The sequence below is a fragment of the Condylura cristata genome, unplaced genomic scaffold, assembly GCF_000260355.1.
Source record: "Condylura cristata isolate star-nosed mole 26May11 unplaced genomic scaffold, ConCri1.0 scaffold00022, whole genome shotgun sequence".
Taxonomy (NCBI): Eukaryota; Metazoa; Chordata; class Mammalia; order Eulipotyphla; family Talpidae; genus Condylura; species Condylura cristata.
This window is the reverse complement of record NW_004567123.1, coordinates 19,984,432-20,012,388: the sequence shown is the minus strand read 5'-3', so window position 1 is coordinate 20,012,388 and position 27,957 is coordinate 19,984,432. Positions and strand designations below refer to the sequence as shown.

Sequence of the window (27,957 nt, the reverse complement as noted above, 5' to 3'; positions counted from 1 at the left end):
GTTACGTCGGCGCGTAACGGGGTGCGTGTGAGGTCATCGCGCGGCCGGGCGGGCGGGGTCTGGAGGTTTGAACGAGACGAAGACGGAACCGGAGCCGGGCACGGGCAGTGGACGCGGGCCCGCCGAGAGCCGGTGAGCCCGCTAGCGGCTACCGGGCGGCGGCGGAGGGGTCGGCCGGGTGCATCTCGGTCCCAGCCATGCTCCTGTGGACTCTGCGGGCGGTGCCTGGGCTGCTCCCCACGGCCGTGCGGTCCGGGCCGGGTGGGGGAAGGGCGGGGCCATGACCCAGCGCGCGCGGGCTGGGACGGGGGGCGCGCGCTCGCTTTGCGGGCGAGGGCGGGACCCCGGGCCGGAAGCGGGGGCTGCGCCTCGGCGGTGTGGGGGTTTCTGGACCGAGGCCCGGTGTGGGCCCCCGACCGCGCTTGTGGAAGGTTCGGGGGTGGCTGGGCTCGGGGTGTATGGTTGAAATGGGCCCTCCTGGGAGGTCCGCTGGCCGCTAGGTTTGGAGGCCGAGCCCTCTGAGGCCAAGATTTTAGATTTTTGGAGTCCGACCTGGTCTGGCTCCCTGCTGCGTGACCTTGGACAGGTGCTTTAATCTCTTGGGGTTTAAGTTTCCTCATCTCTCAAACGGAAGCATTAATTCTATCTCATGTCTTAAGCGCTGTGCGTGGCAAAAAAGTAAGTCAGCTCAATGGATTCCTCTTCAACAGGTCTTTGTTGAGCGCCTGCGAGGTGATAGGCACCGTGCTTAAGTGCTGACTGTACAGCTGGGAGTAGGAGGGAAAGGCCTGCTCTCCAGGAGTTTACATTGTGGTGGGGAGACAGATACGGAATGAGAACATGAGTGCATGGTGGAGATAATTCACGTAATTATGGGGAAGACTGTAACAGGTGATACGGAGAAGGGCTTTCCAGCCCTTGAGTTACAGCTTGTCCCGTGGTTGGCCTCTGCCCCATTCTAGGGGATGAGGATGTTGAGGCTGATACAGAATATAGGATGTAGAAGGAAGAGACACCAAGCGGAACGTCTTTCTGATAGGGTGCCTCTAAGGGTAGTAACAATAACAGCAACTATTTGCTAATTGTGTCCTGGCATTGTCACATCATATCATAGCACGAAGAGATGCTATTTTCGTGTTATGAATTAGGAGATGGAGTCGCTAGAGGTGAAATTATTTGCTTTATGCTTCCCAGCAGTGGCTGAACCCACATCTGTGATTCTTGTGTTAGCTGTCTCCCTGAGGTCCAGTGCTTGAGAGCACGTTTTACACAAATGTAGTCTTTGTCATATTGTGTTGGTGTGCTCAGTAAGTTGTTTGGTGCATAGGGAAACTGGACATCATGTGCTTGTCATGAAGTTTTTGTGTTTTTTTGCCTAGATCCTCACCACTGCCTTGTGCAGAAGATAAAATGTGAACCATTTACAAGTGAACCATTTGTGATTCAGAAATGAGAGCTGTTTATCCAGGATCATAACTCTTTTCTGGTGGTCCCTTTCCCCTCCCTTTCCTGGGGCTCAACATGGTGCCTTGATAGTAAAGAGTGCCAGCTTTAAATCAGAAGAGGTTTGGGAGCCTGTTAGGAAAGTGCTAAAGGAAGAAAGATACCTCAGTAGGTAAGAGGACCTTTTTCAAAGTAATCAAAACCTGGATCAAGTTGCCCTGGAATGATGAGGTCTACATGGTGGTCATGGGGTCTTCCATTGAAAACAAGCAGTGGAATTCTTGAGGAAAAGTAAGCTGTAGCTGGATGTTGCTGTAGGTCTGAGAACTAGGCTCTGTTTTGATTGCTTGGAAGAGCCAATTAATTGGTTGAGTCAGTGCATGTTTATTGCACATCCACAGGGTGCCTAACCCCATGCATTTAGAGACTGCAGAGTTTGCAGAGCATATGGGACCAGGTTTCATGTACTGCTAATGAAAGAGTTTTAAATTATATGATGATGAAAGCCCATTAACGTTTTCTGAGCTGGGGTGTGGTCAGGAGACACACGTGGCTTACCAGCTGCTTTCATTTTATGGTAGCATGACACACACAATACCCGATGTATGTGTGAGTGTTGCCAAAATAGATTACAAGTGCTCAGCCTTGGATCAAGTTTGTCTGGATGTGGCTCTCCTTGGTACTTGATAATAGCATTTTATACACAGTAAGCATTTCATTTATTTGTTTATTCAGAGATTTTAAACAGGAGTCACTTGATCTGATTTGTGATTCAGAAAATTCTTCCCCGGTTCAATGTAATAACAGAATTGAGACAGGGAGACTAATTTCAGACTGTTGGCAGTGGATCTGCATGAGAGATGGTGGTGCCCTTCTCGGGTGCTGCTTTGCCTGCAGAGATGGGAGGATGAGTGAGACAAAGCCCTTGCTTTCCCCTGGATCTCGTTTGATACCTCTTATGTGTTAGGTACTGTGCTAAGTATTTTGTGTACCTTATTTAATTTAAACCTCACCTTGTTCCTTTTCAAAGAGGTGGTATTCACTCAGTAAGATAACTGAGGTGTATTGAAGTTAACTAACTTGCCCAAGGTCATATAACTAATGATTGACAGCCTTCAATTTCTGGTTCCTTTGCTTTGAAATCTTCAGCTCTTTGCATAGAACAAATTGCTTCCTAGTCCAAGTCAGGAATTGGAATGATTCAGAAACAGAGATAGAGAATCCAGCATGAAACTGCCTATGGAGAGGTTTGAATGAAAAATTATGGAAGTAGGGATTAATTTTTCAGTGGTGTCAGGAAGTAAATTGTGTTGGTTTCTTATCATCTGAGTTTAGGAAGAATGTTGGTTTTGGGGGAAAAGTTTACATAGATACATTTTTCTCTTTGACCTGTCCTGCCAACTGGAAAATGAGTAACATTTACTTAGCACTCACTGTGCTGAAAGCCTCTGCCAAGTGCTGTGGGGGCTGGGGAATGAGACCTGATACATTCCCCTCTCTGAACCTCAGTCATCTCTGCTCATGAGGCTTGCAGCAGCCTGGTGTGGGAGACAGGTGTGGAAGTGGGAAGACCACCGTGGGCACCAGTCACTAGAAGGAAGGCATGGAGTACATAAGAGAGCATGGGATCCTGTGGTGGCCCCAAAGGTGCTCTGGGTCTCAAAAACCCCTCCTTCCCCCATTGCTGATATTGATGCTGCATGGAATGAGGAATATTGTATTATTTTATAGTGGTGTGTCCCCTTGGTGACTGCCCAGGGGTATCAGTTAGACGAAGTCTGCATTTGCCTGCCCTAATTTTGTATTGCTTGAGTCTTCCCTTCTCACTCTCTGTTCTTTACTAGCAGTAATGGAGATCTTTTTCAAATTTAAATGAGGGTGTGATTCTGCCCCCCTGAAAATCCCACCTTGGGAGTCCTTTTTTTTAAAGATTTATTTTTATTTACTTATGCACGTAAGACAGGTTTAGGCTAGAGGTGCAGGGGCTGAGTGACAGAACCCCGCCTGTCCCCTGGTGGAACTAGTAGCAAGCATCCTTCACAGTAAGATGATTCTCCACTACCTCTGTGGTATTTAGGTTATCAAACAGTTTAGCTTTCCAACTATAAGAGTAACTATAGTCTTTAAAGGAAATTTGGAAAACAGTGAAAACTATAGAGGAATTAATAAAAAGATCTTCATCTGAAGACAACTACTATAAGTATTTTGATTTTTTTAAAGATTTATTTATTTGTGCATATAGAACTGGGGTGCAGGCCAGAGGCTCAGGGGCGGTGAGAGGCTTCACCAGAGACAGAGTTGGGAACAGAACAGGCAGATCGACGACGAAGTACACTGCTGAGGGGAGCAGCGGGCGGGTCAGGAGAGGTCTGCCACGCCATGTGGTCACCTCTGGGGCTGTTGGGAATCGAACTCATGCTGAAGCGGCTTTAGATTCTCAGTGCTGTGCTTTAACCCGCTGCACCACCAGGGAGGGCCTATTTTGATTTTTTTTTAAGGGAGATTTATTTATTTATGCATTCAAGAACTGGGATACAGGCCAGAGGTGTGGGTGTGGGTGGGGGGGGGTAATAAGATTCACCAGAGACAGAGTGGGGAACAGAACAGGCAGATCCACTGAAGCCATGGCTGAGGGGAGCAGTGGGTGAGACAGCAGAGGTCTGTGCCATGTGGGTCAGCTCCCTGGCTGGGGATCGTACTCATGCTGCAGTGGCTAAAAATAGCTTCATAGTGCTGTGCTTTAACCTGTTGTGCCACAACGAGGGCCCAATATCTTTTTTTTTTTTTAAAGATTTTATTTATGCATACAAGAACTGGGATATAGGCCAGAGGTTTGGGGATGTGGGAGGATTTACCAGAGACAGAGTGGGGAGCAGAACAGGCAGATGTATTGAAACACATTGTTGAGGGGAGTAGTAGGTGAACTGAACTCAGGCTGTCATGGTGAGCCTTTGTGGTGGTAGCATTGAGACCTAACCCCTAGGCCACTAGGGATGGCCCACATTTGATATCATTTTTTTTTTTTTAAGATTTATTTTACAGACCGGAGATGTGGGGAGTGAGAGATTTCACCAGAGACCAAGTGGGGAGCAGATCTACTGAACTACACTGCTGAGGGGAGCCACAGGCAAGACAGACGAGGTCTGCCACGCCATGTGGGTCACCTCCCTCCCTGGCTGGGGATGGAACTCATGCTGCAGTGGCTGTGATAGATTCATAGTACTTCGCTTTAACCACTTGCGCCACCAGGGAGGGCTCACATTTTGATATTTTAATGAATAAGCTTGGACTCTTCTTGTCTCAACAGGGAATGTTCTTATTTGTATATCAAATTCTAAAGCATTTAGTTATCTCTTATTTGTCTTTTGCAGCTTCAACTTTTATACCCATCACATTAAGCTGGAGCCTACATTTTAGGCTGATTGGTGTTCAGTTGTCTTCAGGCCATGATTATACTTGGAAATCCGGGTTTATGACTGGTGTCTCTACTTTGGTTTCTTGGGTCACAAAAACAAAGCTTAAAAATTGAGTGTTACACACAACACATTTGCTCTCAGTGTCTTCCAAGAAAACTTTGTCCTCCCTGACATGCCTAATATAATGTGCGCCCCTTTCTTTCCTTCACATACTGTAGAAGATGGCAGTGAATGTGTACTCAACGTCAGTCACCAGCGATAACCTAAGTCGACATGACATGCTGGCCTGGATCAATGAGTCTCTTCAGTTGAATCTGACAAAGATCGAACAGTTGTGCTCAGGTAAGAGAAATCCATTAGCCTGCCTTTTTAGGAAAGCCCTCAGGCCCTTCATGAATGTGCAGGCCCTTATATGACTGCAACGCCATAAAGTTCATGTTTTGTGTCACCTGCTCCAATTCTTTCTCAGCCCTGTTTTTATTTATTTATTTTTTAAGATTTATTTATTTATGCATACAGAACTGGGGTACAGAGGTGCAGGGATGGCTAGAGGATTCATCAGAGACAGAGTGGGGAGCAGAACAGGGAGATCAACAAAGTGCACTGCTGAGGGGAGACAGGTGAGGCCTACTGCGCCATGTGTGTCACCTCCGGGGCTGGGGATTGAACTCTCACTGAAGTGGCTGCTGTCAGCTTGCAGTGCTGCGCCTTAACCCACTGTGCCACCAGGGAGGGCCTACCCTGCTTCTGTTTCTAAAAGATGTGCTCAGAGACCATGCTTTTGGCCAGTGTGTTCCTCATATCCTAGGGAGACTGCATTCTGCGGCTTGGCTCTAACTTTTCTGTCCTTTTATATATCCAGAAGTACTCAATTAGGTAATTGTTCTGGTTCTATATTAATTTATCAGTTTCATTTATTTTTTATTTAATTAGTAATTTATTTTAATTGTGATAACTTTAGCTTACAACAGTGAGCCTCAGGTGTACAGTTTGTCAGTGTGGCAGCTGTATGTGTCACACCACACCCACCACCACTGCCTTGTCACCATCCCCCACCATCCCTCGTCCACTCTGATTATCTCCAGTCTGTTTTTTTTTTTCTTTATAATTCTACAGGTGAGTGAAAGCATGTATTTGTGTCTCCTTACTTATTTCACTTAGCAAGAATCCCCTCAAATTGCAAATGGTAAGACTTTATCTTTTGCAGTCACCCAGGTGTGAGGCACTTGGGTTGTTTCCATATCTTGGCTGTCATATGGCCAAGTGAGTAATGTTGCATTGAATATGTATCTTGTTGAATTAGTGTTTTCATATTCTTTGGATAAACACCTACCAGTGGGATTACTGGATTTTATGGTTGTTCTAGTTTTAATTTTTTGAGACTCCACCATGCTGTTTTCCATAGTGGTCATAGCAATTTGCATTCCCATTAGTTATACTGTGGGTTCTTCATTTCTCCACATCTTGGTTGAATTTTCTTATTTTTTTTTTTTAAAGATTTATTTATTTGTTCATATAGAACTGAGGCTCAGGGGTACAGGCCAGAGGCTCAGGGGCGGCGAGAGGCTTCACCAGAGACAGAGTGGGGAGCAGAACAGGCAGATCAACTGAAGTACACTGCTGTGGGGAGCAGCGGGCGGGTCAGGAGAGGTCTGCCACGCCATGTGGTCACCTCCGGGGCAGGTGGGAATCGAATTCATGAGGAAGTGGCTTTAGATTCTCAGTGCAGTGCTTTAATCCACTGCGCCACCAGGGAGGGCCGAATTTTCTTATTCTTAAGTAGCTCAAGGTCAAAGTCAGGCAAATGCCATTTCAGCCACAATTTTGTTGAAGTACTGCTTTTTTTTTTTTCCTTCAAAGATTTACTTTATTTATGCACTTAAGAACTGGAGTACGGGCCAGAAGTACAGGGGGTGGTGGAGGAAGGTAGGTAGGACATTGATGGGGGGGGTTTGATAAGTGGAACATATGCTCATATTGAGAAATAAAAATATAACCTCCAAATTATAAAAATATTCTTGTTCATAGTGTAAAGTGTCTGAATCCTTTCCCTTTCCTTCTAGTAAAAATTGTAGTCATGTAATTGGACACTTGTGCCAGGATCATGTAACCGCTTATCAAATACCTCTTCAGTTCATTTTCAGCATACTTCATGAGATGGGGACATTTAAAATGGTACCCCATTTTTCACATGAGCAAATGGACTTAAAGCAATTGAGTAAGAAATCCAGGATGTATATACAACCAGAAACAAAGCAAGACCCCATGCTCTTTAACTCATACCCTTCTTGCTCTTCAGACTTTGTCCTATACCAGCTGGATTGTTTAAAATTACTGCTTGTTTAAAGGTTTAAAGGTTTGTTTAAAGCTTCTGTGGTTCCTTATTTTGTGGCTGGTTTCTAGACTTGTCTTAGTTTTATTTATACTCATTTTTTTTTATTAAGATTTTTATTTATGCATACAGAACTAGGGTACAGGCCACAGGCGCAGGTGTGGTGAGAGGATTCACCAGAGACAGTGTGGAACAGAACAGGCAGATGAACGGAGTACACTGCTGAGGGGAGCAGCGGGCGGGTCAGGAGAGGTCTGGATCCTCCAGGGCAGAGGTCGAACCCATGTGAAGTGGCTTTAGCTTCTTAGTGCTGTGCTTTAACATGCTGCGCCACCAGGGAGGGCCTGTTTATTCTCATTAAAATTAAAAAAAATTTTTTTTTCTTTAAAGATTTATTTATTTATGCATGCAAGAACCATGGTACAGGCTAGAGGTGTGGCGCATGAGAAGAGTCACTCATCTGTGGGGAGCAGATCAGGCAGATCTGCTGAAAACACTGCTGAGGGTTGCTGCGGGGGAGACAGGAGAGGTCTGCTGTGCCATGTGGGTCAGCTCCCTGGCCGGGGATTGAACTCTCTGCTGCAGTGGCTGTGGATTGCTTCATAGTGCTGCGCTTTAACCCCTTGCGCCACCTGCGAGGGTCCTGTTTGGGGCTTTTCAAGCATTTATTTGCCCTGTGATTTATGACTAATAGAGGAAAAAGTCATCTTGTTTTCTTGAGCTAGCTTTTTACCAGTTAATTTCTTCCTAAAATTTACCTCCTCCTGTAAATGCACTCCAAGGTATATTTTACATAGTTCATTGGAAAATGAAATCTCTTTTCGTGTGTAGATAGGTGTTATATATACCGATCTGGCTTCAGATTGATCTTCAAAGAGGGAACTGTCGTGGCGAGTCGGGACTGGGCATGAAGGGACTTCAGCCTGCTCTGAGACATGTGACTTTGGATGTTCTGGTTCCTTATCTGTAAACTGGGGAGTGAACCTGACTCATCTGTTGGACTGTAGTGAGGATCACTTGTAAAAAGAGCTCTCATGAGTTCTGTGCCGACACCAAAGGTGAGTCTGGACCTTATGAGAGGGCACATCCTTGACTTACAGATGAGAGATTGCCCATGGGACACAGCTTGTACATTATAGTGTCTACTTTAGAACCCAGGTTTTTCTGACCATATAGCCCATGCATGGTCTTTCTGCTTTATACATGTTATATACTTTTTTTGTTTTGGTGCAGAGAACTGGGGTGTAGGCCACAGGTGCAGGTGGTGAGAGGATTCACCAGAGACAGAATGGGGAGCAGCACAGGAGGATTGACTGAAATACACTGCTGAGGGGAGCAGCGGGTGAGACAGGAAAGGTCTGCTGAGCCATGTGGGTCAGCTCCCTGGCCAGGGATAAGACTCAGGCGAAAGAGGTAATATCACTGAGACTTGCTCTCTAGGCCACCAGGAAGTCCCTGTGTTATATCTTTTTTAAAGAAGTATTTGGAAGAGCAATAAGCGTTAGAGCGATAAGTGTTAAGTTACAAATAATTAATTACACTGACATTATGGTTTAGGAATTTCAGCTATGCTCACTGCTACTTTCCTTAATTTAGATAAATGCTTTCCCCTGTAAAAAGTGAACATTTAACTGATTTGTAGATAAACTTTTATTGATTCATAACTAATTTTCCCAGTAAGCACGATGTGGGACTGCTCTCAGAGTATGTAGATGGTTGCATTGAACTCTGCGTGATGTTTAGAGAACCTTGTCTCAGCTTCCTGCAAAGACCTAACAGGATGAGCCTCAGACACTGTCTGTGAAGAAGCCCTGCTGTGGGGGTTTGGAGAGATAAAGTGAGGCTCCTCCAGAGACTTTGTTCACAGAGGCTCAAGAATAACCCTTGACCACTAGCGCCCTGTCCCTTCTGAGCTACAAAGGATCAAGCACAGAAAAGTCTCTACCAAACACCAGCTTTAACAGATCAGAATGGGTATTGCACTTGAGATGGCGAAGCTGAGTTTCCACGCTGTTGGTGTACTTGTTCCTGCAAAATACAAGTTTTGTCAGCTTTGTGAGTTCCCTATCCCCCACCTCTGAAAGGAACCTTTAGAGTGAGGTAATGTGAAGATAACCTGTAGTGACAACTGACAGCTTGTTTCAAGATTCTTTACTTTCTGTAGTTTCCCTGTTTTGGAGAGCTTGTCATCAAATATTTTGAAAGGAGAGTTTTCAAGAAGATAAAGCTTGATCACAGAGTGGTTTTGATGAGGGATTGCTTGTGGCAAAAAGGGGATGCCAGCTGCCTTTTGTTCATCTCACATTCCAGCCTCCTGCATGTTTCTGAGGGCTTTGAATATGAGTGTCCCTCATCTCTCCTTCTCCCCCTCCCTCCTAGTCTTTATGCTGTACAGAGTGAGAGAGGTATTCAGATGCACCCAATCAAATGCTAGACTAGGTGTGATTTTTTTCCTCAGCGCATTGTAAGGCCCTGCCAGCTCTGAAGTTTATATAAAATAGCTTGTCAATCTTGTTTGTGCTGCTCTGAGATTGTGAGCTACCAGGCCTCCCTCACTTGGTTTTCTCAAGCTGCCTCCCTTTTGCAAACACTTCATTTTGGACCAAGGTTCTACCATTCTTTCATCTCTTGAGGCTAATTCACAGAGCTTCAGTATGTCTTGTGAGGTGCTTGCATATCTAACTCCTTAGTTTGCTCAGCACATCCACTGTGACCTCATAACTGGGTGCTAAGCTCCCTTGAGGCTCCCTTGTCCCCATTGCTTACAGCAAGTGAGTCTACAGCCTTTCTGAGACCATTTTTATTGTCACTGTTCGCTTTAGAAAGTATCTCTTCAACTTTGTTGTCTAAGTTTTCAAGCTCCTTTATTTTTTTTTGTTTTAATTAAAGCAAAAACAATTTTTTTTTTTAAAGATTTATTTATTTGTTCATACAGAACTGGGGTACAGGCCAGAGTCTCAGGGGCGGTAAGAGGCTTCACCAGAGACAGTGGGGAGCAGAATAGGCAGATTGACGAAGTACACTGCTGAGGGGAGCAGCGGGTCAGGAGAGGTCTGCCATGCCATGTGGAGCTCCTCTGGGGCAGGCGGGAATCGAACTCATGCGGAAGTGGCTTTAGCTTCTCAGTGCTGTGCTTTAACCTGTTGCACCATCAGGGAGGGCCATGAAACATCATCTTATTGTAACAGTTTTTGTTTTGGAACCTTGTTAATTGATGCCTGGTGGAGAAAATCCTGATGTTACCTTAATTTAAAAAACTTAAAAAAAGTGAAAGTAAATGATTAAAAAAAATTATAATCCTTTGTGATGTCACAGTCATGTCTGTAATTTTTAAACAATGGAAATACTGTATGTATAGTTTTTTAAGTAACTCAAGTTTTCAAAGTGGTTTAAAATTGAAAAGAAACAGAACAACAATGTTCTGTCTCCCTTCCACCCTCTGCACTAGCCACCCAGGTCCATTCCTCAGAAGTGACTGCTGTCAGCTGGGTAACCTTCAGAGAGACTTGACAGTAGCTACTATCAAGAATGTCGGCATTCTGTGTGTGTGTGTGTTCTCTCCTTTTCCCCACATATGTAGCACATTCCAGTGCACTGTGCTCTGCAGAGTGCCATAACCATGCACTGGCTGGCACTTTATTTTCTTTCGAGTCTGTGCAGTGTCATCTCTTTGGCTCAGTCCTCCAATAATGGACATTTAGTTTATTTCCAGTCCATTGCTGTTGCAGACAATTGCAGTGAATTGGGTTCTTTCTCCCACGTTAACAAACGGTGAGACTAATTTTTAGTCCACATTAATGGCACTTCCACTTCTTTGTCTTAAGATGACTGAAGTCTGATCCCTAAAGTCTGGACACATCTTATAGTCAGAATATGTTTGCTGTGTTTGTGTTAAAGCGTTAGGAGTTCTTAAGCCGCTGGTCTATGGTTGGCGAACATCTGATCTGTGTAGAGTGGCTGCAGCTTTCTTACTCTTTCTTACTTCTGAGGGACCTCTGGCCTGGTGAGGTTGGGAGTGCACACACACTTGACATGCTGCTAGTTTTTGGAGCATCTTCTGGACTCTCTGCTACCAGCACAGATCCTGGGCTGTGTAAGTCAGTGGAGACTGACCTGCTCCAGCCCTAACTCAGTCTGCATCACCAAACCACAGATTATGCAGCCCTGTTCTGCTTGTGGAGGCCAGTGACCAGCTGAGAAGGTGCTCTCTTCTGTTAGTGCTCATGTTGCCAGCCTTTGTTATAAGGCAAACGCAGGAAGGGAGGTCCTTTTAACATGTCCTGAGACATTTATAGGCAGGAGTTTTCAGTCCTTTTTTGTAAAAAGCTGCTGATGGGCTTATTTCTTTTTTTTTTTAGATTTCTTTATTTATGCATACAGAACCAGGATACAGGCCAGAGGTATAGGAACAGTAAGAGGATTCACAAGAGACAGAGTGGGAAGCAGAACAGGCAGATTGATGAAGTACACTGCTGAGGGGAGCAGCGGGTGAGACAGGAGAGGTCTGCTGTGCCATGTGGGTCACTTCAGCGGCTGGGGATTGAACTCATTCTGAGGCAGCTGTGGCTGGCTTCACAGTGCTGTGCTTTAACCTGTTGTGCCACCAGAAAGGGCCCTGGGCTTATTTCTTTGGAACGTTTTTTATGTGTGCTAGTTATGAAAGCAGTACTCTAATACAGAGTAAACATTTTAAAAATTAGCATTCATTTAGTACCACCTTCCAGAGATGACCAGTATTTAGTCATTTTGATTTATAAAAGTTTCACATGGCTTAACCTAATACTTTGTGTTTTCTTCCAGTCATTTTTCAATGCATATATATTAAGGTGGATATCTTTATCTATATGAAGACTTCTACATCTTACAGATACATTTTGATGTGTGCTAAATTTTATGTATGTGGATGCCTATTGTTAGACATGTAAATTGCTTCCCCCCCACTTTTCCTTTTTATTTCTTTAATTTTATTTATGCATATATAAAAACTGAGGTGTAGGCCAGAAGTGGGAGTGAGAGGATTCATTAGAGACAGAGTGGGGAATAGAACAGACAGATACACTGCTGAGAGGAGCAGCAGGCAGGACAGGAGAGGTCTGCTGCCCCATGTGGGTCAGCTCCCTGGGTGGGATCTAGCTTCATAGTGTTGTGCTTCAGCCCGTTTTGCCTTAGTCATTTACATTTATTTTGTGAGTTGTCTATGTCTAATTGCTTTGTTCATCTTTAGGTGTCTTACCCCCCCCTTTTTTTTTTTTAAAGAACTCTTCAGTGACATGGTATTTCCCTTGAGTCTGGAAATGCTTTGTTACTGAGCTGCAGGGTGTTACAGGAGGGTCTATAATTATGTGGAAAAGTGCTGTGGACAGGGGTCAGGATACCTGCAGTCTGGTTCTCAGCTTGATCTTTGGCCTCTTGGTCTTGGGCTACAATTTTTGGTTCTTAGGTTCTTAGTTTTTCAATTTATAATGACTCAAGGATACTTCTAGTTTTATACTTAAAATCTGAAAGTGCATGACTGCTGTTTTTAAGTAGTTTTGATTGACTTGACCTAGAAGTACTCTGGATGGCTTGAAAATGTATTTCCAGGAAAAATATCTTCATGGAAGGCAGTGCTATAGGTATAAATGCTTAATAATTACCATATTTGTGTGTGTGTGAACCCCGGTGTGGGTGTGTGTTTTAAAGTAGATTTGTATGTATTAGGGCCAAACAAGACCTATATAAGCAATTTTAAATCTGTTTTGAAATATAGTTAACCTGTCTGTTTTCATGCTGTTATTTGTTACAGAAACTGGGTCTGTTCTCTAGCACTTAGGAAGCTATTATGTCTCTTTTTTTAAAACACTGCTAAATCATAGCCTGGTGCATAGAATTCCCTAAAGTCTAATTTTGTTGGATGAGCAAATTAACCAGCTGTTTCAAAAATCAGACTTCGACTTTGTGTTGCTTCCTTCTAAGTGTTCCTGTTCACTCTGCAATTCTCCAAAACAGTGGTGGTGATGCTCTGCATGCCAGCGTTGGCAGGGGCTGCTTTGGCCTGATTTAAAATAAGTTGATTCAATGAAATAAGTCAGAAAGTGAAAGGTATCAAGTGGTTTCATTCATCTGTGAAATATAAATACACAGGCGAATAAGTCTTGAACGCAGTGAAAGAATTTAGTATTTAACAGAAAGAACAGAGGGAGGCGGAGGGAGAAAGAAGGGGTGAAGGAAAGTGGCCGAGGTGGTATTGCCATGGGTGGCTTGGTGGAGGGTGAGTGGAACGTGTACATTATGGAAGAGCAAAAAATGTAGCCTTCAATACAATGTTTAAAAAATAAAACAAGTTGAATGTTGATATTATGGTAATCTCATAAAATACTTATTGCTTAGTCACCGTATTCTTGCCTCCCTCCCTACGGTCTTGTTCCTGTGGTGAGGTAGCCCTAGCACTGGGGAGATAGGGGTGCACGGTGACAGCTGCTCGGTGGTGGGAGAGGACAGTTTGGTAGCTTGAGGAAATACCGTTCCTCACTATTATATTATTAAAAAAATACTTTGCTTCTTTAATATTTACTTATGCTACTTTAATATTTACTTAAAGTTGAATGTAAAGTAATGATATCATACATACTGTATACATATATGCTCATATCACTCCCCTCTATGATCAGTTCTACTGCTTTGTAGGAGAGAACTTTTTAATATAAACCATAATATATGGAATCACTCTTTGGAAATCAACATTGAAAATACTCAGGAGTGAGCAAAAGCGAGCCCATGTGAATAAGGGGAATTTTCAAACTTGAAAAATGAAAAGCATTTAATAACCTAGTGTGTGTTTCTTTTTTATTCTGTTGTTCATTCAGGGGCTGCTTATTGTCAGTTTATGGACATGCTGTTCCCTGGCTCCATTGCTTTGAAGAAAGTGAAATTCCAAGCGAAACTAGAACATGAATATATCCAGAACTTTAAAATACTGCAAGCAGGTTTTAAGAGGATGGGTGTTGACAAAGTAAGTTTTAGTCTTTAGGTTGTTTCCTAACCAGTGATTGTTACTAAGGATATAGGTGCTGGCGCATGGCTGGACATTTTCTCCTTTATTTTTCTAGTTTGTATAGTTATCTTTTCTCCTGTTAACAGAGACTTTACTGGGAGCAGGTTTTTCCTCTACCCTATCCTATCCCAGTTACCCTGCTTTCTTCTTCATCATGAGGTTGGTAACTAGAAATTAACCTGTAAATCTATACCCTTGATTAAAATTAACTCTTTTAATCTCTGGATTTATTTTTTTAAGTATCTCACATGGTGGAATAAATAATTCAAATGGAGAAAATACTAGAAATACCTGCGTTTTATAGCAGAGTGTAAGGAAGATTCTTGGCGGGTGCTGGGAGGGTCCTTGTTCCCAAGGTTATCTGAAGGTATTAGAAACAAGGTCACTAGGCGGTCATTAGGGTAAATGTCTCTGATTTAGTAGATGATAGATTGCTGTATTAAAAAAATTAAGTAGCTTTCCCTCCTATTGAAAGAGTTTTATTCTTTCATGCCATTTGGGGGGGATACTTTTTTTTTTTTAAAGATTTATTTATTTATTCATACAGAACTGGGGTATGATGCGGAGGGTGAGAGGATTCACCAGAGACAGAGTGGGGAGCAGAAAAGGCAGATCGACGAAGTACACTGCTGAGGGGAGCAGCGGGCGGGTCAGGAGAGGTCTGCCACACCATGTGGTCACCTCCGGGGCAGGCGGGAATCGAACTCAGCGGAAGTGGCCTTAGCTTCTCAGTGCAGTGCTTTAACCCGCTGCGACACCAGGAAGGGCCGGGATACTTTTTTTAGTAAAGCTTATAATTACTACCTAATTACCTTGCTTGGTGTTTCTGACTTTTATTTATTTCAGATAAGTCTTTTTATTATAGCTTTGTGTTTGTACGCTATACAAATTAATGCATTTGTAAGGTTATATTTAGTCACCAGACATAGTTTAAACTAGATGATGCTTAGAGGCAGTAACTTCTGTTTTTCTTTTTATTTACCTTTTTTGAGTAAGGAAAACTAAAGTATACAAAAGCGAACCAGTGCAGTGATTCCCCATGTACCTCAACTATAAACCCATGGATAATTTTGTTTTTGCAGATAATCTCCCCAGCTCTTTACTCTAGATTATTTTGAAGTGAGTTCCAGGCATAATATTTTACTTGTAAATGTTTCAGTATTATACTCCGTCATTTAAAAAAATTGAACTTTGCTCAGAGGGTGGATGTATTCAGAATTTTACACACATTAATTTTTGTAGAAATATTGTAGTTGGAATCCTTGATGAGTTAAAAAACAATTAAACTCTGGTCAGCAGTCCTGACGAGTTAAAAAACAGTTAATCTCTGGTCAGCAGTCCAGTGATTTTTGTGCCAAAACGACAACTTAATATGGTTCTTAAAATATGTGTTAATAAGATCAGAATTACTTGAGAAATATGCCATCTTGTAGAAAGGTATCCTGGAATTGATTCTGCAGCTTGACCAGTTGTTTTTTTTAAAAAGATTTATTTATTTAAGCATACAAGAAGTGGGAGGTACAGGCAAGAGATGTGGGGGCTGATTGGATTCACCAGAGATAGAGTAGGGAACAGAAAAGGCAATTGACTGAAATACACTGCTGAGGGGAGCAGCAGGTGTGACAGAAGTCTGCTGCACCATATGGGATCGAACTCGTGTTTCAGTGGCTGCTGATGGCTTCATTAGTATTGTGCTTTAACCCGTTTCACCACCAGGGAGGGCCCAGCTTAACCTATTTTTTTAAGATTTTTAAGCTTACACATTAGATTTGTACACATTTGATTTCTTTCAGATGCCTAAGATAGGCAATTATATGGCTGTGAAAGAGAATTTTCTTTTAACAAAGTCCTGTCGATGTGGTAATTTGTGCTCTAGATTTCATGCTTTGTGACAGGCATTGTCACCATGCAAGTTGTATGGAGATTTACTATTTACTTCGGCACCTCTGTTGTACCTGAGGATGTGCTTGGATGTGTCTGTGACTTGTTCCTTTTGTGTTTCTGATACCTTTTTTTTTAAAAAAGGTGATGGGTATGGAGGGGTGTTGGAGGTGTAAACTGGATGAAATTTGCTCTGTAAGCTTCCAGGGGCTGAGCATTAAGTTATTGCTTCTAATTTTTACCCCCCTTTAGGCCAAGCTTGCTTTCTTTTTTGCTTTTTTTTTTTGGCTGAACTTTATACTGACTTGGTGCAGAGACAAGTGTGATGCTTGCCAAAAGCCTGTTGCTAAGGCCTAAACAGTCTTGGTGTTTCTCTGCAGATAATTCCTGTGGACAAATTAGTGAAAGGAAAGTTTCAGGACAATTTTGAATTTGTTCAGTGGTTCAAGAAGTTTTTTGATGCAAACTATGATGGAAAAGACTATGATCCTGTAGCCGCCAGACAAGGTCAAGAAACTGCAGCGGCCCCCTCCCTTGTTGCTCCAGCTCTGAACAAACCGAAGAAAACTCTCAGCTCTAGCAGTGCAGGTAAAAACCAAAAGTGCCGTTTCCAAATACTAGCGTTCCAGGTGTCCATGCATTCAGCATTCAGTCAGATATTTTTGAGTAGCCGTCGGCTCAAGGAGTGAGTTTGAGGAGCGTTAGCCCAGTCCTGTGGCGGAGCGTAGCCCATGATGTGCTTGTTCCTAGGCTCCTGTAGCCCGAGTTCGCTGCTTCAACTTTGGCCCAGTTTCTTTTAAGGGAGAATTTTAGTCTTGCACCAGAAGGTGGTTTCTAAAGACTGAATGAGTTAATTGCCATTTTCCCAGGTCTCTCTAGATGTATGGAATAGAAATTCTTCAGGCTAGTTCATTTAAAAGAAAGCTTTAGTGTGAACACAAGGACATTTCACAGAAGCTTATGATAGAAAGTTACAACCAGACCTGAACTCCAGGAGTTAAGGAGCTTTCTAGATCTCTTAGGGACTACTGTTGGCTTTCTACACTGTCATTTGTCTGTAGACAGCTTCCCTGGTCTTCCTTGAACTTCAGCTAAGTGACTTTGACTTGCCATGATGCCAGCAGTGTTTTTTAAGAGATCTTGCTATATAAGGCCTGACTCACTGGGCTTCACAAAACGTGTTTGTAGCACTGTTTAGGAAATAACGTAAATTTTGGGACCAAGCGAATGAATGTTTTACAGATGCTAACTCCTCCTTTACAATGAAGGTGGCAAGAACATTAGCTAAGGTCCCATAAGTGCTGCGAGAGAGATTAGTCCATCTGGAAGCAGAACATTGAATACTTACACAATTTTATAGCTTTATTGAGACAAATGACCCACTTACCCAGTTCATCCTTTTAATGTTTACAGTTGATTGGCTTGTAGGTGTGGTCAGCTGTCAGCATCATGGTTAGTTTAGCATATTTTCATTACCCCCAAATGCAACCTTGGGTGCCCAGTAGCATTCACTCCTCACCTCTCCACTTCTCTTTCCTAGCCCCGCGCTTACATAACCTCTAACCTGTTTGTGTCTGTCTACTCTGAGGTTGCAAATAAACAGGATTGTAGGATACATAGTCCGTTGTGTTGGCTTTCACTTAGCAGGGCGCTCTCAATGCATATCCATGGATAGTAGTATGCGTCAGTGTAGTCAGGCATCACGTAATGACGGACTACATTCTGGGCCCCGTGTCATTAAGTGGCTTCACTGTCGTGTGGACATCATGGAGTGGAATAACGCAAACCTAGATGGCCTATCCCCAGCTGAACATACGCACGTATATGTATCTAAGAACCGTCATGGTATATGCAGTCCCTTATTGATTGAAATGTTTATGGCACATGACTAAACTTCATTCCCTTTATGGCTAAATAATACTGCATCTTGCGAATCTACATTTATTCATCAATAATAGTCATTGGTTGTTGGCCACTTCTTGACCACCGTAAATAATACTGCTCTGAACATTGGGCTCTTACTGTTGAATGAAGTTTGTCAATCCTAGGAAGTGTGCTGCTTTTCACTTCTAGTCCTTCTAAATGCCTTCTAGAAGCTGAACAGCGATCAGGGCTTGAAGTAACTGGTGGTCCAGAGCAGCCCCTGTTGCCATCTCTCTTCCCCGTCCAAGGAGCCTTGGAAGTTTTGAGTTAGGCAGCACCTTACTTTCCAGATGAGGGACCAGGCTGGGACTGTGAGCTTACTCTAGTGTGAAGTTTGCCTTTGCCCCATCAGGCTGCCCTGTTTGTAGATTTGGTTGGAGCTGTGTTAAGGTAGGTCACTGTATGTAACAGAATTATCTACGCCTCTTCCAGATGATAGTCCTATTCACCTCAGCAGAAAAAAGACCTCACAAGAAAGACTTACTCCCAGCATGGCTCAGACTGGTACTTAACTTTGTTGCCAGGATAAAAAAATCACTTTGGGCTGAGATGTTGGTGTTGTCTTGCATGCTAGGTACTCTGGCACTGGGTCCCTTTCCTGCATAGCTGTGGTGGGCAGTTGGTCATAGCTGCTGCTTGTTGAAAGTTTCACTTGTTTTGAAATTCTCCTCTTATAAAAACCTCTGCTCCCCTGTCAGCTCCACAGAGGCCCATTGCAACACACAGAACTACTGCAACGCCTAAGGCTGGCCCAGGTGTGGTGCGAAAGAATCCTGGCATGGGCAACGGGGATGATGAAGCAGCTGAATTGATGCAGCAGGTAGGCACCCCGTGTCTAAGTGGGAGTGACTTCTCGGGGGAAGGACACTTCCTGCACTGACCAGGGAAGGCTTAATCTGCTTGCTGAAGCAGTCCTTGTGACATGCAGGTACTTGGGGTGCTGTATGGGAAGCAAGAGTGTAGAGATGGCAGAGTCAGGCATTTCTGAATATCAGTGTGATAGAAGCTGAGGTCTGGGAGCCCCATCTATGTGAAAGAACCCTGTTGACTCTCTCTGGAACCCCATGAGGGCTCTGAGGTGTTTACAGCGTGTCTCCTGAACTTTGACTATGACAAAAGATAAAGGAGAATTCCTTTCTGAATAATTTTGTAAAAAGAATCCCAGTCTCGAAAACTTTTTCTCACACAAAAGTAGCGATAAAGGACTGATCACAAAAATATACGGAGAACTGATGAAACTCAACAAAAATGAAGTAAACAACCCCATCAAAAAATGGGCAGTAGAGCTAAAAAGACACTTCTCCAAAGAGGAAATGCAGATGGCCAACAGGCATATGAAAAAATGTTCAACATCACTCGTAATAAGGGAGATGCAAATTAAAACCACAATGAGATACCACCTCACCCCAGTGAGAGTGGCACATCTTCAGACAACTAGCAACAACAAATGTTGGCGAGGATGTGGAGAAAAAGGAACTCTCCTGCATTGCTGGTGGGAATGCAAACTAGTACAACCACTATGGAAAACTGTTTGGAGGTTCCTCAAACTGCTAAACATGGAGCTTCCCTATGACCCAGCAATCCCACTCCTAGGTATCTACCCAAAAGACACAAAAACACTGATTGAAAAAGATACCTGTACCCCCATGTTTATTGCTGCTTTATTTACAATTGGAAAAACATGGAAGCAGCCCAAATGCCCAAAAGTAGATGACTGGATTAGAAAGATGTGGTACATATATACAATGGAATATTACTCAGCAACCAAAAAAGAGAAACACATGTCTTTTGCAGCAACTTGGATGGAGCTGGAAAAGATCATGCTTAGTGAGATAAGCCAGAAAGAGAAAGAAAAATACCGGATGGTTTCACTCATAGCAGGAGTATAATGGACCAGGCGAGAAAATAACAAAAATAATGAACAACCATAGACCAGAGACATTCTGTGGGGGTGGAGTGGGGAATGGGATCAAAAACGGGGGGATGGGAGGGATGGAAATGCACGGGACTATGGTGGTGGCACAGGGGTGATTTGGTGATGGGAAACCCGTGGGGATTACAATGGAGATGAAAAAAAAATGGGGGAAATGATTTAAAAATTAACTTTAAAAAATAAAATAAAATTAAAAAAAAAAAAAAAAGAATCCCAGTCTCATTGCTGGGCCATTAGGGATTTGAGAGCAGAACTAGTACATAAAACCTATTGCTCTTTTATTTTTGTTTTAAACGATTCTTTTTTATTTATTTATGCATGCAAGAACGGGGGTGTAGGCCAGAGGAGCAGGGGGTGAGAGGATTCAGCAGAGACAGAGTGGGGAGCAGAACAGGCAAGCCTACTGAAATACTCTGCTGCAGGGAGCAGCAGGAGAGACAGGAGACATCGTGCCATGTGGGCCAGCTCCTGACTGGGGAGCCAAACTCAGGCTGCACTGATGAGATTTTAACCCCTACACCACCAGGGAGGCCTCCTACCCCTCTTTTGTTCTTAATAGGTCAGTGATTTGAAATGTCTTCTTCAGAATTAGTAAAATAGTCTGAAGGTACTAGTCAGAGGTCTCTGGATGGAAGCTAATTTAAGGCTTTTAAACATTTTCTCAATAATCTTCCCCATTGTTGAGTTTGTTTTTGTATGATTCTGTTGATTAGTTCCAGTTTTAAATCAGGATGCTCTATGATTCGAGTGGATTCAGGTTGAATTCTACTTTCCTACAAGCCACATCTTAAAGCCTCAGGGAAATGGCCTCACCATTTAGAGAAACTCTTGTGCCCCATCCTCAATACTCAGGTGCCCTGGGAGACAGGAGATGAGAGGAGCAGCGGGCTGGTCAGGAGAGGTCTGCCACGCCATGTGGGTCACCTCCAGGGCGGGAAATCAAACTCGCACTGAAGCAGCTGCGCTAGCTTGCAGTGCTGCGTCCTAACCTGTTGCGCCACCAGGGAAGGCCCGGAGACAGGATATGAGAACGTGCCCACAGGTCCCATTTGTTTGTTTCTGTTCATTGACTTGTGTGTGTTTTAGGTCACTGCTCCCGTCACAGCTTCGAGCACTCTGTGAAATGCAGAAGTCCTGGCGAGTAAGGAGACTTCTGTAACTCCTGGTCCCCGGGTGTGGACGTACACAGGCAGCAGTCTCAGGCAGACAGTGGAAAGGGCTGTTAATGCCAAGACTAGGTGTCTGCAAGGACTGGCTTTGTGCCCTCTAGGAGAAGATGCATCAGGCACTAGAACTGCTGCTCTCGGCAGAACTTGCGCTCCCTGTGATGGACCACAGGCTTTGGGGTGCATGATGAGGGGCTTGTCCTGGCCCTGCCATTTTTTTCTAGCTGGGGCGAGTCAGTTAACCTCTCTGAATTTAGTGCCTTGCGTGTGAAGTGGAGCTAATGTTTGCTCAGGGTAGATGAGCAGATGACAGCTGGTGTTCTGTCAAATGCCTAGAATGGTCTTCGGGTAAAGGCTCAGATGGCAGCGGATGAAGGGCCATTACAATTATGGTTCTTTTCTATGGTCTTAAGAGTGAAGTACGTTCTGAAGTGCTTTCTGAAAGTTCACAAGTTCAAAAAGAGCCAACAGTTTCAGAGTGTTGAGGCCATTCCTCTAATAAGCACTTCCCTTTTGCCACAGCCCTGTGAAGTTTTACAAATAATGACAGTATGGCTGGACAGGTAGAATCACCTGAGCTGGGATTTGAAGCCAGGTATCTGTGACTCCAGAACCTAGGGCCTCAGTGTCCCAGGCACCGCTGAATGGCATTGAATGGAGGAGGTTGTGTGACTCAGCTGAGGTACACGGAGGCTCTTTTCCTTGCACTGGCCATTGAAGTTGTAATTTTTCACCGTAAAATTACTCTGAGCAAATTGGGAGACTTTCTTCATGTCATGGAAGAGCTGACTTAGGGATTGTTGATAAGAGTTGAAGAAGACTGATTTGGTGCCACCTGTAACCAAGCCCCAGAGTGCAGAGAATGAGGGGGCTCAGCTTTCAGGGGCATGTGTTTGGAGTGTGGAGAGGTTTCCTTCTTTGAGGGTGTGACTGGAATCAGCTGGGTTGCATGGTTTACTTTACAAAAATAAAGAGAGGGCCTCCCTGGTGGTTAGAGGTTAAAGTCTCAGTGCTCTTACCACAGTGACCTGAGTTCAATCCCTGGCCAGGGAGCTGACCCACATGGTGTAGCAGACCTCTCCTGTCTTCCTGCTGTTCCGGACCTCTCCTGTCTTCCTGCTGTTCCGTAGATCGCCTGTTCTGCTCCCCACTCCCTGGTGAATCCTCTTGCCCCCTCATCTCTGGCCTACACCCCAGTTCTCTTACACAAAAATAAATAAATAAATGAAAAAAATAAATACATGAAAAAAATCTTGAAAAAAAAAAGTAAAAAGATAACAGGTAAAATTAATTTTAATAACATTACCCAAGATACTATTCTAACATGTAATTCATACATGATTTTTTGAGTGTCTTACATTTAAAAACTCTATTGACTAATTGAAACCCTGAGTGTTTTAATTATTTCCACACCATCTGAATTGCACTAGTCAGGCGCTCAGGTACTGCATGTGGCTCAGTGGTGCCATGTTGACGAGTACAGACCTAAACCAGGCTCCTTGGTCATGGTTGCTTGGCTGTAAGGCAAGATTCTGGTGGGAACAATGCTTACTATCTATGGTTTGTAATAACCTTATGAGGAAACACTTAGAGGAGGTCCAGGTGATAGCCAGTGATTTATTTTTTTTATTTAAGCACACAAGAGCTGGGGTGCAGGCCAGATGCAGGGTGGTGAGAGGATTCACCAGAGACATAGTAGGGAGCAGAACAGGCAGATGGACTGAAATATACTGCTGAGGGCAGCGGCAGGTGAGACAGGAGAGGTCTGCTGCCCCGTGTGGGTCACCTTCCTGGCCCTATCGAATTGGTGCTGCATTGGCTGCAGAGAGCGTCATAGTGCTGTGCTTTAACCCCTTGTGCCACCAGGGAGGCCCCGAATGCCAGTGACTTAGTGTACTCTTACTGTGGTCTTTGCCATGGCTACAGTCTTTGGGTGGTAGGAGGAGGAAAGCTGCTTGAGCTTTGGTTTTAACAGGTAGGGCCCAGAATGTGGCCCTGCTGCCCCCGTAGGCCAGAGGTCTTGGTGGGTGAGAGGGTTGTTAGTGAAACCTGGCTGTGCAGGTGGACTGCAGACTAGCATACCTTTGTCAGCTGCTTTGTTTCCCTTTCCTTCTTGGTGGCTAAATGTCACCAGGCATGCAGTTAGAAAGCTTCTCTCCAGGCTCTTGGGTTGTGGAGCAGAAGAGCTGAGGCAGTTTACTACTTCTGCGATTGGTCAACTCCGTCCTTCTGTCCCCTTCTCTCACTCTACTTTGGGGCTGATGGTTTAAGGAACAGCAGCAAGGACCAGTAAAAGGAGTTGGGGCTGGGGTGGTAGGGTGGTTGATTTAGTTTCGTTTTCAGTGACTATACCTTTGATTTCCCAACTTGGCTTTATCTGTAACCCTTAGCCTGTAAGTCTTGGGAAGATGTAATGCTGCCTGGCATGCCATGTTGTCTGCATTCAGTGAGAATTAAGTTGAATTTGCATGTCATAGAATACACTGGAATGAAGCTGCACTGTGCTTAAAATACACCAAGCCCTGTGAGAGGAGCTGTGACTTATTACTCTTGGCTCCAGTCCTGGCCTAAGCCCTGACTTTTTTCTTTCTTCATTGCCTCTTTGTGGGCATTACTGGGGTCCCTGGAGAATCCTGCAGCATGTGCACTGAGCTGATGTGGTGGTACCCAGTGGAGTTAGTAGTGGAACGTGTGGGGTTTGCTCCCTGCCTCTACTTCACTTTTGAGCCACTCTTGGGAGATAGGCGGGTGCCAGGACCCTCTTCTTGAAGGATGCTTTTGGGGATTGGAGGATTGCCCCCTGCCCTCAGCATAATGGGGATGGGGTGAAGGAGAATGGATCATTTTGACCCCCGTGCCAGGCAGCTGTCCTTGACTCTGTCAGTGACCTTTAGCTAGTCTTCCTTCCTGCCTTGCCTCTCTGCCTTGTTCCCCTCAACTGGAGCCCAACTTTCTGTCGCCCTTCACATGCAGAAAGACCTGAACTCAGTTGACAGTGCCCTGGTAAGCACTCAATTTTTGATTGTCAGCCAATTTGCTGGCTTCTGTATTGGTCTCGGGCTCCCAGAGTCAGTCTCAGTTCCTGCATGTTGGAGTGTAGTGTACCCTTTCCTGGGAGTTCTTAGCGTCAAGGGGGCGCATGTGACTATGTGGAGCTGAAGAAAATTGCCATTAAAGTGAAGTGAGTTTGTCTGTGTTAGAAAGCTTGATGAAAGACTCTTTGGGGTTAGAAATTAATAAGCTACTAGTTTAACATGAATGCCAGTGGTCTTACCTTTTTATTGTGTGTGCAGGTCAATGTATTGAAACTTACTGTCGAAGATTTGGAGAAAGAGAGAGATTTCTACTTTGGGAAGCTAAGGAACATTGAATTGATTTGTCAAGAAAACGAGGGGGAAAACAACCCTGTATTGCAGAGGATCGTGGACATTCTCTATGCCACAGATGTACGTGTCAACCTGAGCGTATTTTCTTGCCCTTTTGCCACCTACAAGAAAAAAACACATTTTGTTTGATCGGTTTTAGCAAACTCAGTGCTGATGTTTATCATATCCCAGTGTACTGTTTATCAAAAGACCTCATATTTGACCCCTCAAAAATCAGGCCAGATGGTACTCTCTCCCGCTTCAGCTTCTGCCCTGACGTCCGTGAGCCTTCAGCAAGGAGTGGGCAAGGAAGTGACTGGTTTGCCCTCTTCCTTTGGTGCTCTTACCTGCAACTTGAACTCCTGAGTCTGGGGTGCTGTCTCCATTTTATTGGGGCCCCAGGAAAACCAGTACATGGGCCCTTTTTAGAAGTCTGCTGCCCACAGCTGTCAGAGTTTGTCTTTGTTCCCCCAGGATTTGCGTCCTCAAGTTTGTCTGGAATCCACTTGTTACACAGCTGTCTCTGCTGTGATAAGTAATCGTGACATATTAAGCCATCAGGACAGACTGATTCTCCCTAGATTCAGGATTTGGTGTCTTGGCTGGGTCCATGGTATAATGCATAATTTAATGTCTGTAGGCTAACAAGGACAGGATGATAAAACTACAGTATATATCGTAAGTTTTCTTTAGTATTGCAGCACTAATGTGTATGTAGCACAGAGACAAAACTATAGTAATGCTGTTATTGTTACTGTCTCTAAGTATTATTTTAATGAAGTTGTAGCTCAGGTAAATTCAACTGTAGAGATTTAGTTTAAAAAGATTGTGGTTGAAAGGGCAATCCTAATTTTTGTTAGTGAAGTCTTTCTCTGCAGTAAGTACACTTTGAATGCCCTGGAGCCAGTAGCCACGAGTCTGTTTTTCCAGGGCATTCATTTTAAGTCAGTCTTGCTGCTATGGAGGGGAGTTTTTTTAAGTTTTCTTTTTAAATGACTTTATTGTGATAATGAGTGGTCGCCTTTAAAGTCTCCTGTTGAATGGCATGTAAAATTATCATCCTAATCAAGGTGTTGTATAACTCCCTAACCTCCCAAAGTTTAGGGGGTGACTAAATGTTGTCTTTGTATTTAGTAAGATGTGATTCCACTGCCTAAGTAACAAAACAGTGCTCACATGACTTTGTGCTAGTAAATGCCGAGTGTGTGGTAGAAAGAGGAAGAACTGTCAATGCACAGAGGCTTCAAGTATGGTGAAGTGAGCCCACGATAGAAACTCGTCCTTCATTCACTATTGTAATAGCATTTCTCTCTCATTTTTGCATTTTAGGAAGGCTTTGTGATACCAGATGAAGGGGGTCCACAGGAGGAACAAGAAGAGTATTAACAACCTGGATCAGCAGAGCAGCATCGGAATTCTTCACTCCAAATCATGTGCTTAACTGTAAAATACTCCCTTTTATTATCCTTAGAGGACTCACTGGTTTCTTTTCATAAGCAAAAAGTACCTCTTCTTAAAGTGCACTTTGCAGAAGTTTCACTCCTTTTCCAAGTTAGGAGCTTTTACCTTGTAGCAGAGCAGTATTAACATCTAGTTGGTTCATTTAGGGGACAAAGAGGCTGACTGGGGGCTCGCCGAGTGGCTGCTGGTAACACTGATTGCTGGAGAAAGTGTTTCTGTGTAATATGCTGAGGTGAAGACCTTAGTAGAGAAATGTAAAGACTGAATCGAATTTTAAACTAATGTGAAATCTTGGCAGAGAACATTGTGATAAATAAATGCCTTAAGAGTATTTAAAATATGCTTCCATATTTCAAAATATAAATGTGACAGGAGACTTCATGCGTTTGACCTTGCGTCTGAGGAACACAGGACCTTGGGACCTGCTGTTCACAGGCCTTACGGGGCTGATTGAGCCTCATTGGCCTAGACATTGGCCCAGCGGGAAAGTTATTAAAAAGTTGCTCTGTAAAGCCATTTGGTGTCTTTTGACCAATTGCATCTCTGCTAAGAAGCAAGAGGTATTGTTGCCTGGATGAATGAGGATGTGGTTCAGCCCTGAGACATTTTGAGTTGAAAAGCTTGATTTTCACTGAGCATTTTTTGGATGATTTTTCCAATTATCCCTGAAATTCTATGTATCATGTTTCTTTGAGAAATGAGGTGTAACCAGTTTTTAAAACTAACAAATTACTTTTGGGAACTTGCCCACATCTCTGGGATTTGAATGGGGGTTGCGTCCCATTTTACTGTCTTTTAAGTTTACATTTAACATGTTTTTCTCCTTTGCTCCCTGTGCCCACTGGGGACTCCTCTTTGGCTCCTTAAAGTTTGCTGCTTAGAGAGGCTGTTCAGCAGGCAGGCGATGATGCTGCAAGTTCTTTCTGGACCTCTGGCAAAGGGAGTGATCAGTGAAGGCCATCGCCACCTTGGACTCTGCAAGGCTGGGTGTTTTGGTACCTGCTGGCCACAGCCCTCCACTGTTACCGGAATACTTTGCCAGTGCACTAATCTCTGTGGAGATAAAATTTATTAGCGTGTTACTAAACGTTAATTTTCTTTTTCAGAAAATACAGTACCATGTCCGAATTAATTATTAATATTTAAAATATTTCATTCCTTAACTCTCCCTCACTTGCTTTGCCCACAGCCTCTTCAGTCTCTGTTGGCAGAATTCTGCAAAATGTGTGTCACCCACTACTGAGATTGTTCAGACCCTGATGTGTTTGTATTGATTTGTTTCTGGTGGTAGCTTGTCCTAAAATGTGTGTAGAAAGCAGATATTTTATGATAAAATTGTTGTGTAGTGCATGCTTTGTGTGGAATTCAGAGGAAAACCCAGATTCAGTGATTAACAATGCCAAAAAAAATGCAAGTACTAGCCATTGTTCAAACGACAGTGGTGCTATTTCTCTTTTGTGGCCTTTTAGACTTTTGTTGCCCTAAAATTCCATTTTATTGGGAACCCATTTTCCACCTGGTCTTTCGTGACAGGGTTTTTTTCTACTTTGAACAGTTTCTAAATAAAATTCTGTATTTCAAGAGTGTCATGTCTTCTGGAATTTGTCTTGCCCTGGGTATATGCCTTAGATTCAAGTGATAAAGTCCCAATGCTTCCTTCTTAAATTAGAACTGATCTTTTTAAGTCTCTTACTGTTTCCCTTTATGTACTTGTTTCTCAGCCTACCTCCCTTTTTCTCAGTTCTTCACATTACATCCCGCTTTCTGCAGTTTTGCATTCTCGTATTCCTGAGAGGGGTCCTCTTAGCAACCCCAGCCTTGGCCTAACTGCCCTGAAATCTCACGCTATCTTGGCCTGAGAAATACAAAGGAGGAGGATTTGGTGGACACCATGGGGGATGCTTTTCTATTTCCTGAAATGAACTTCAAAGGCAGTGATGAACACATTCTTCATCTATAAAACAACCTGCACTTGTCACCACTTTTCCTACATTTTAAGATTCT

General features: G+C 43.7%; 1 protein-coding gene across 1 annotated transcript; it reads left to right on the top strand.

The window, feature by feature from the left end:
- The first annotated feature begins 7 nt into the window (after positions 1 to 7).
- MAPRE1 (microtubule-associated protein, RP/EB family, member 1) lies at positions 8 to 27,538 on the top strand. The gene is made up of 7 exons (XM_004687284.1): positions 8 to 132; positions 5,078 to 5,201; positions 14,037 to 14,182; positions 16,486 to 16,693; positions 18,727 to 18,848; positions 24,421 to 24,573; positions 25,822 to 27,538. Exons 2-7 carry the CDS (start codon positions 5,081 to 5,083, stop codon positions 25,876 to 25,878), a joined length of 807 nt encoding a protein of 268 aa, XP_004687341.1. The 5' UTR covers positions 8 to 132; positions 5,078 to 5,080; the 3' UTR covers positions 25,879 to 27,538.
- The last annotated feature ends 419 nt before the right edge of the window (positions 27,539 to 27,957 follow it).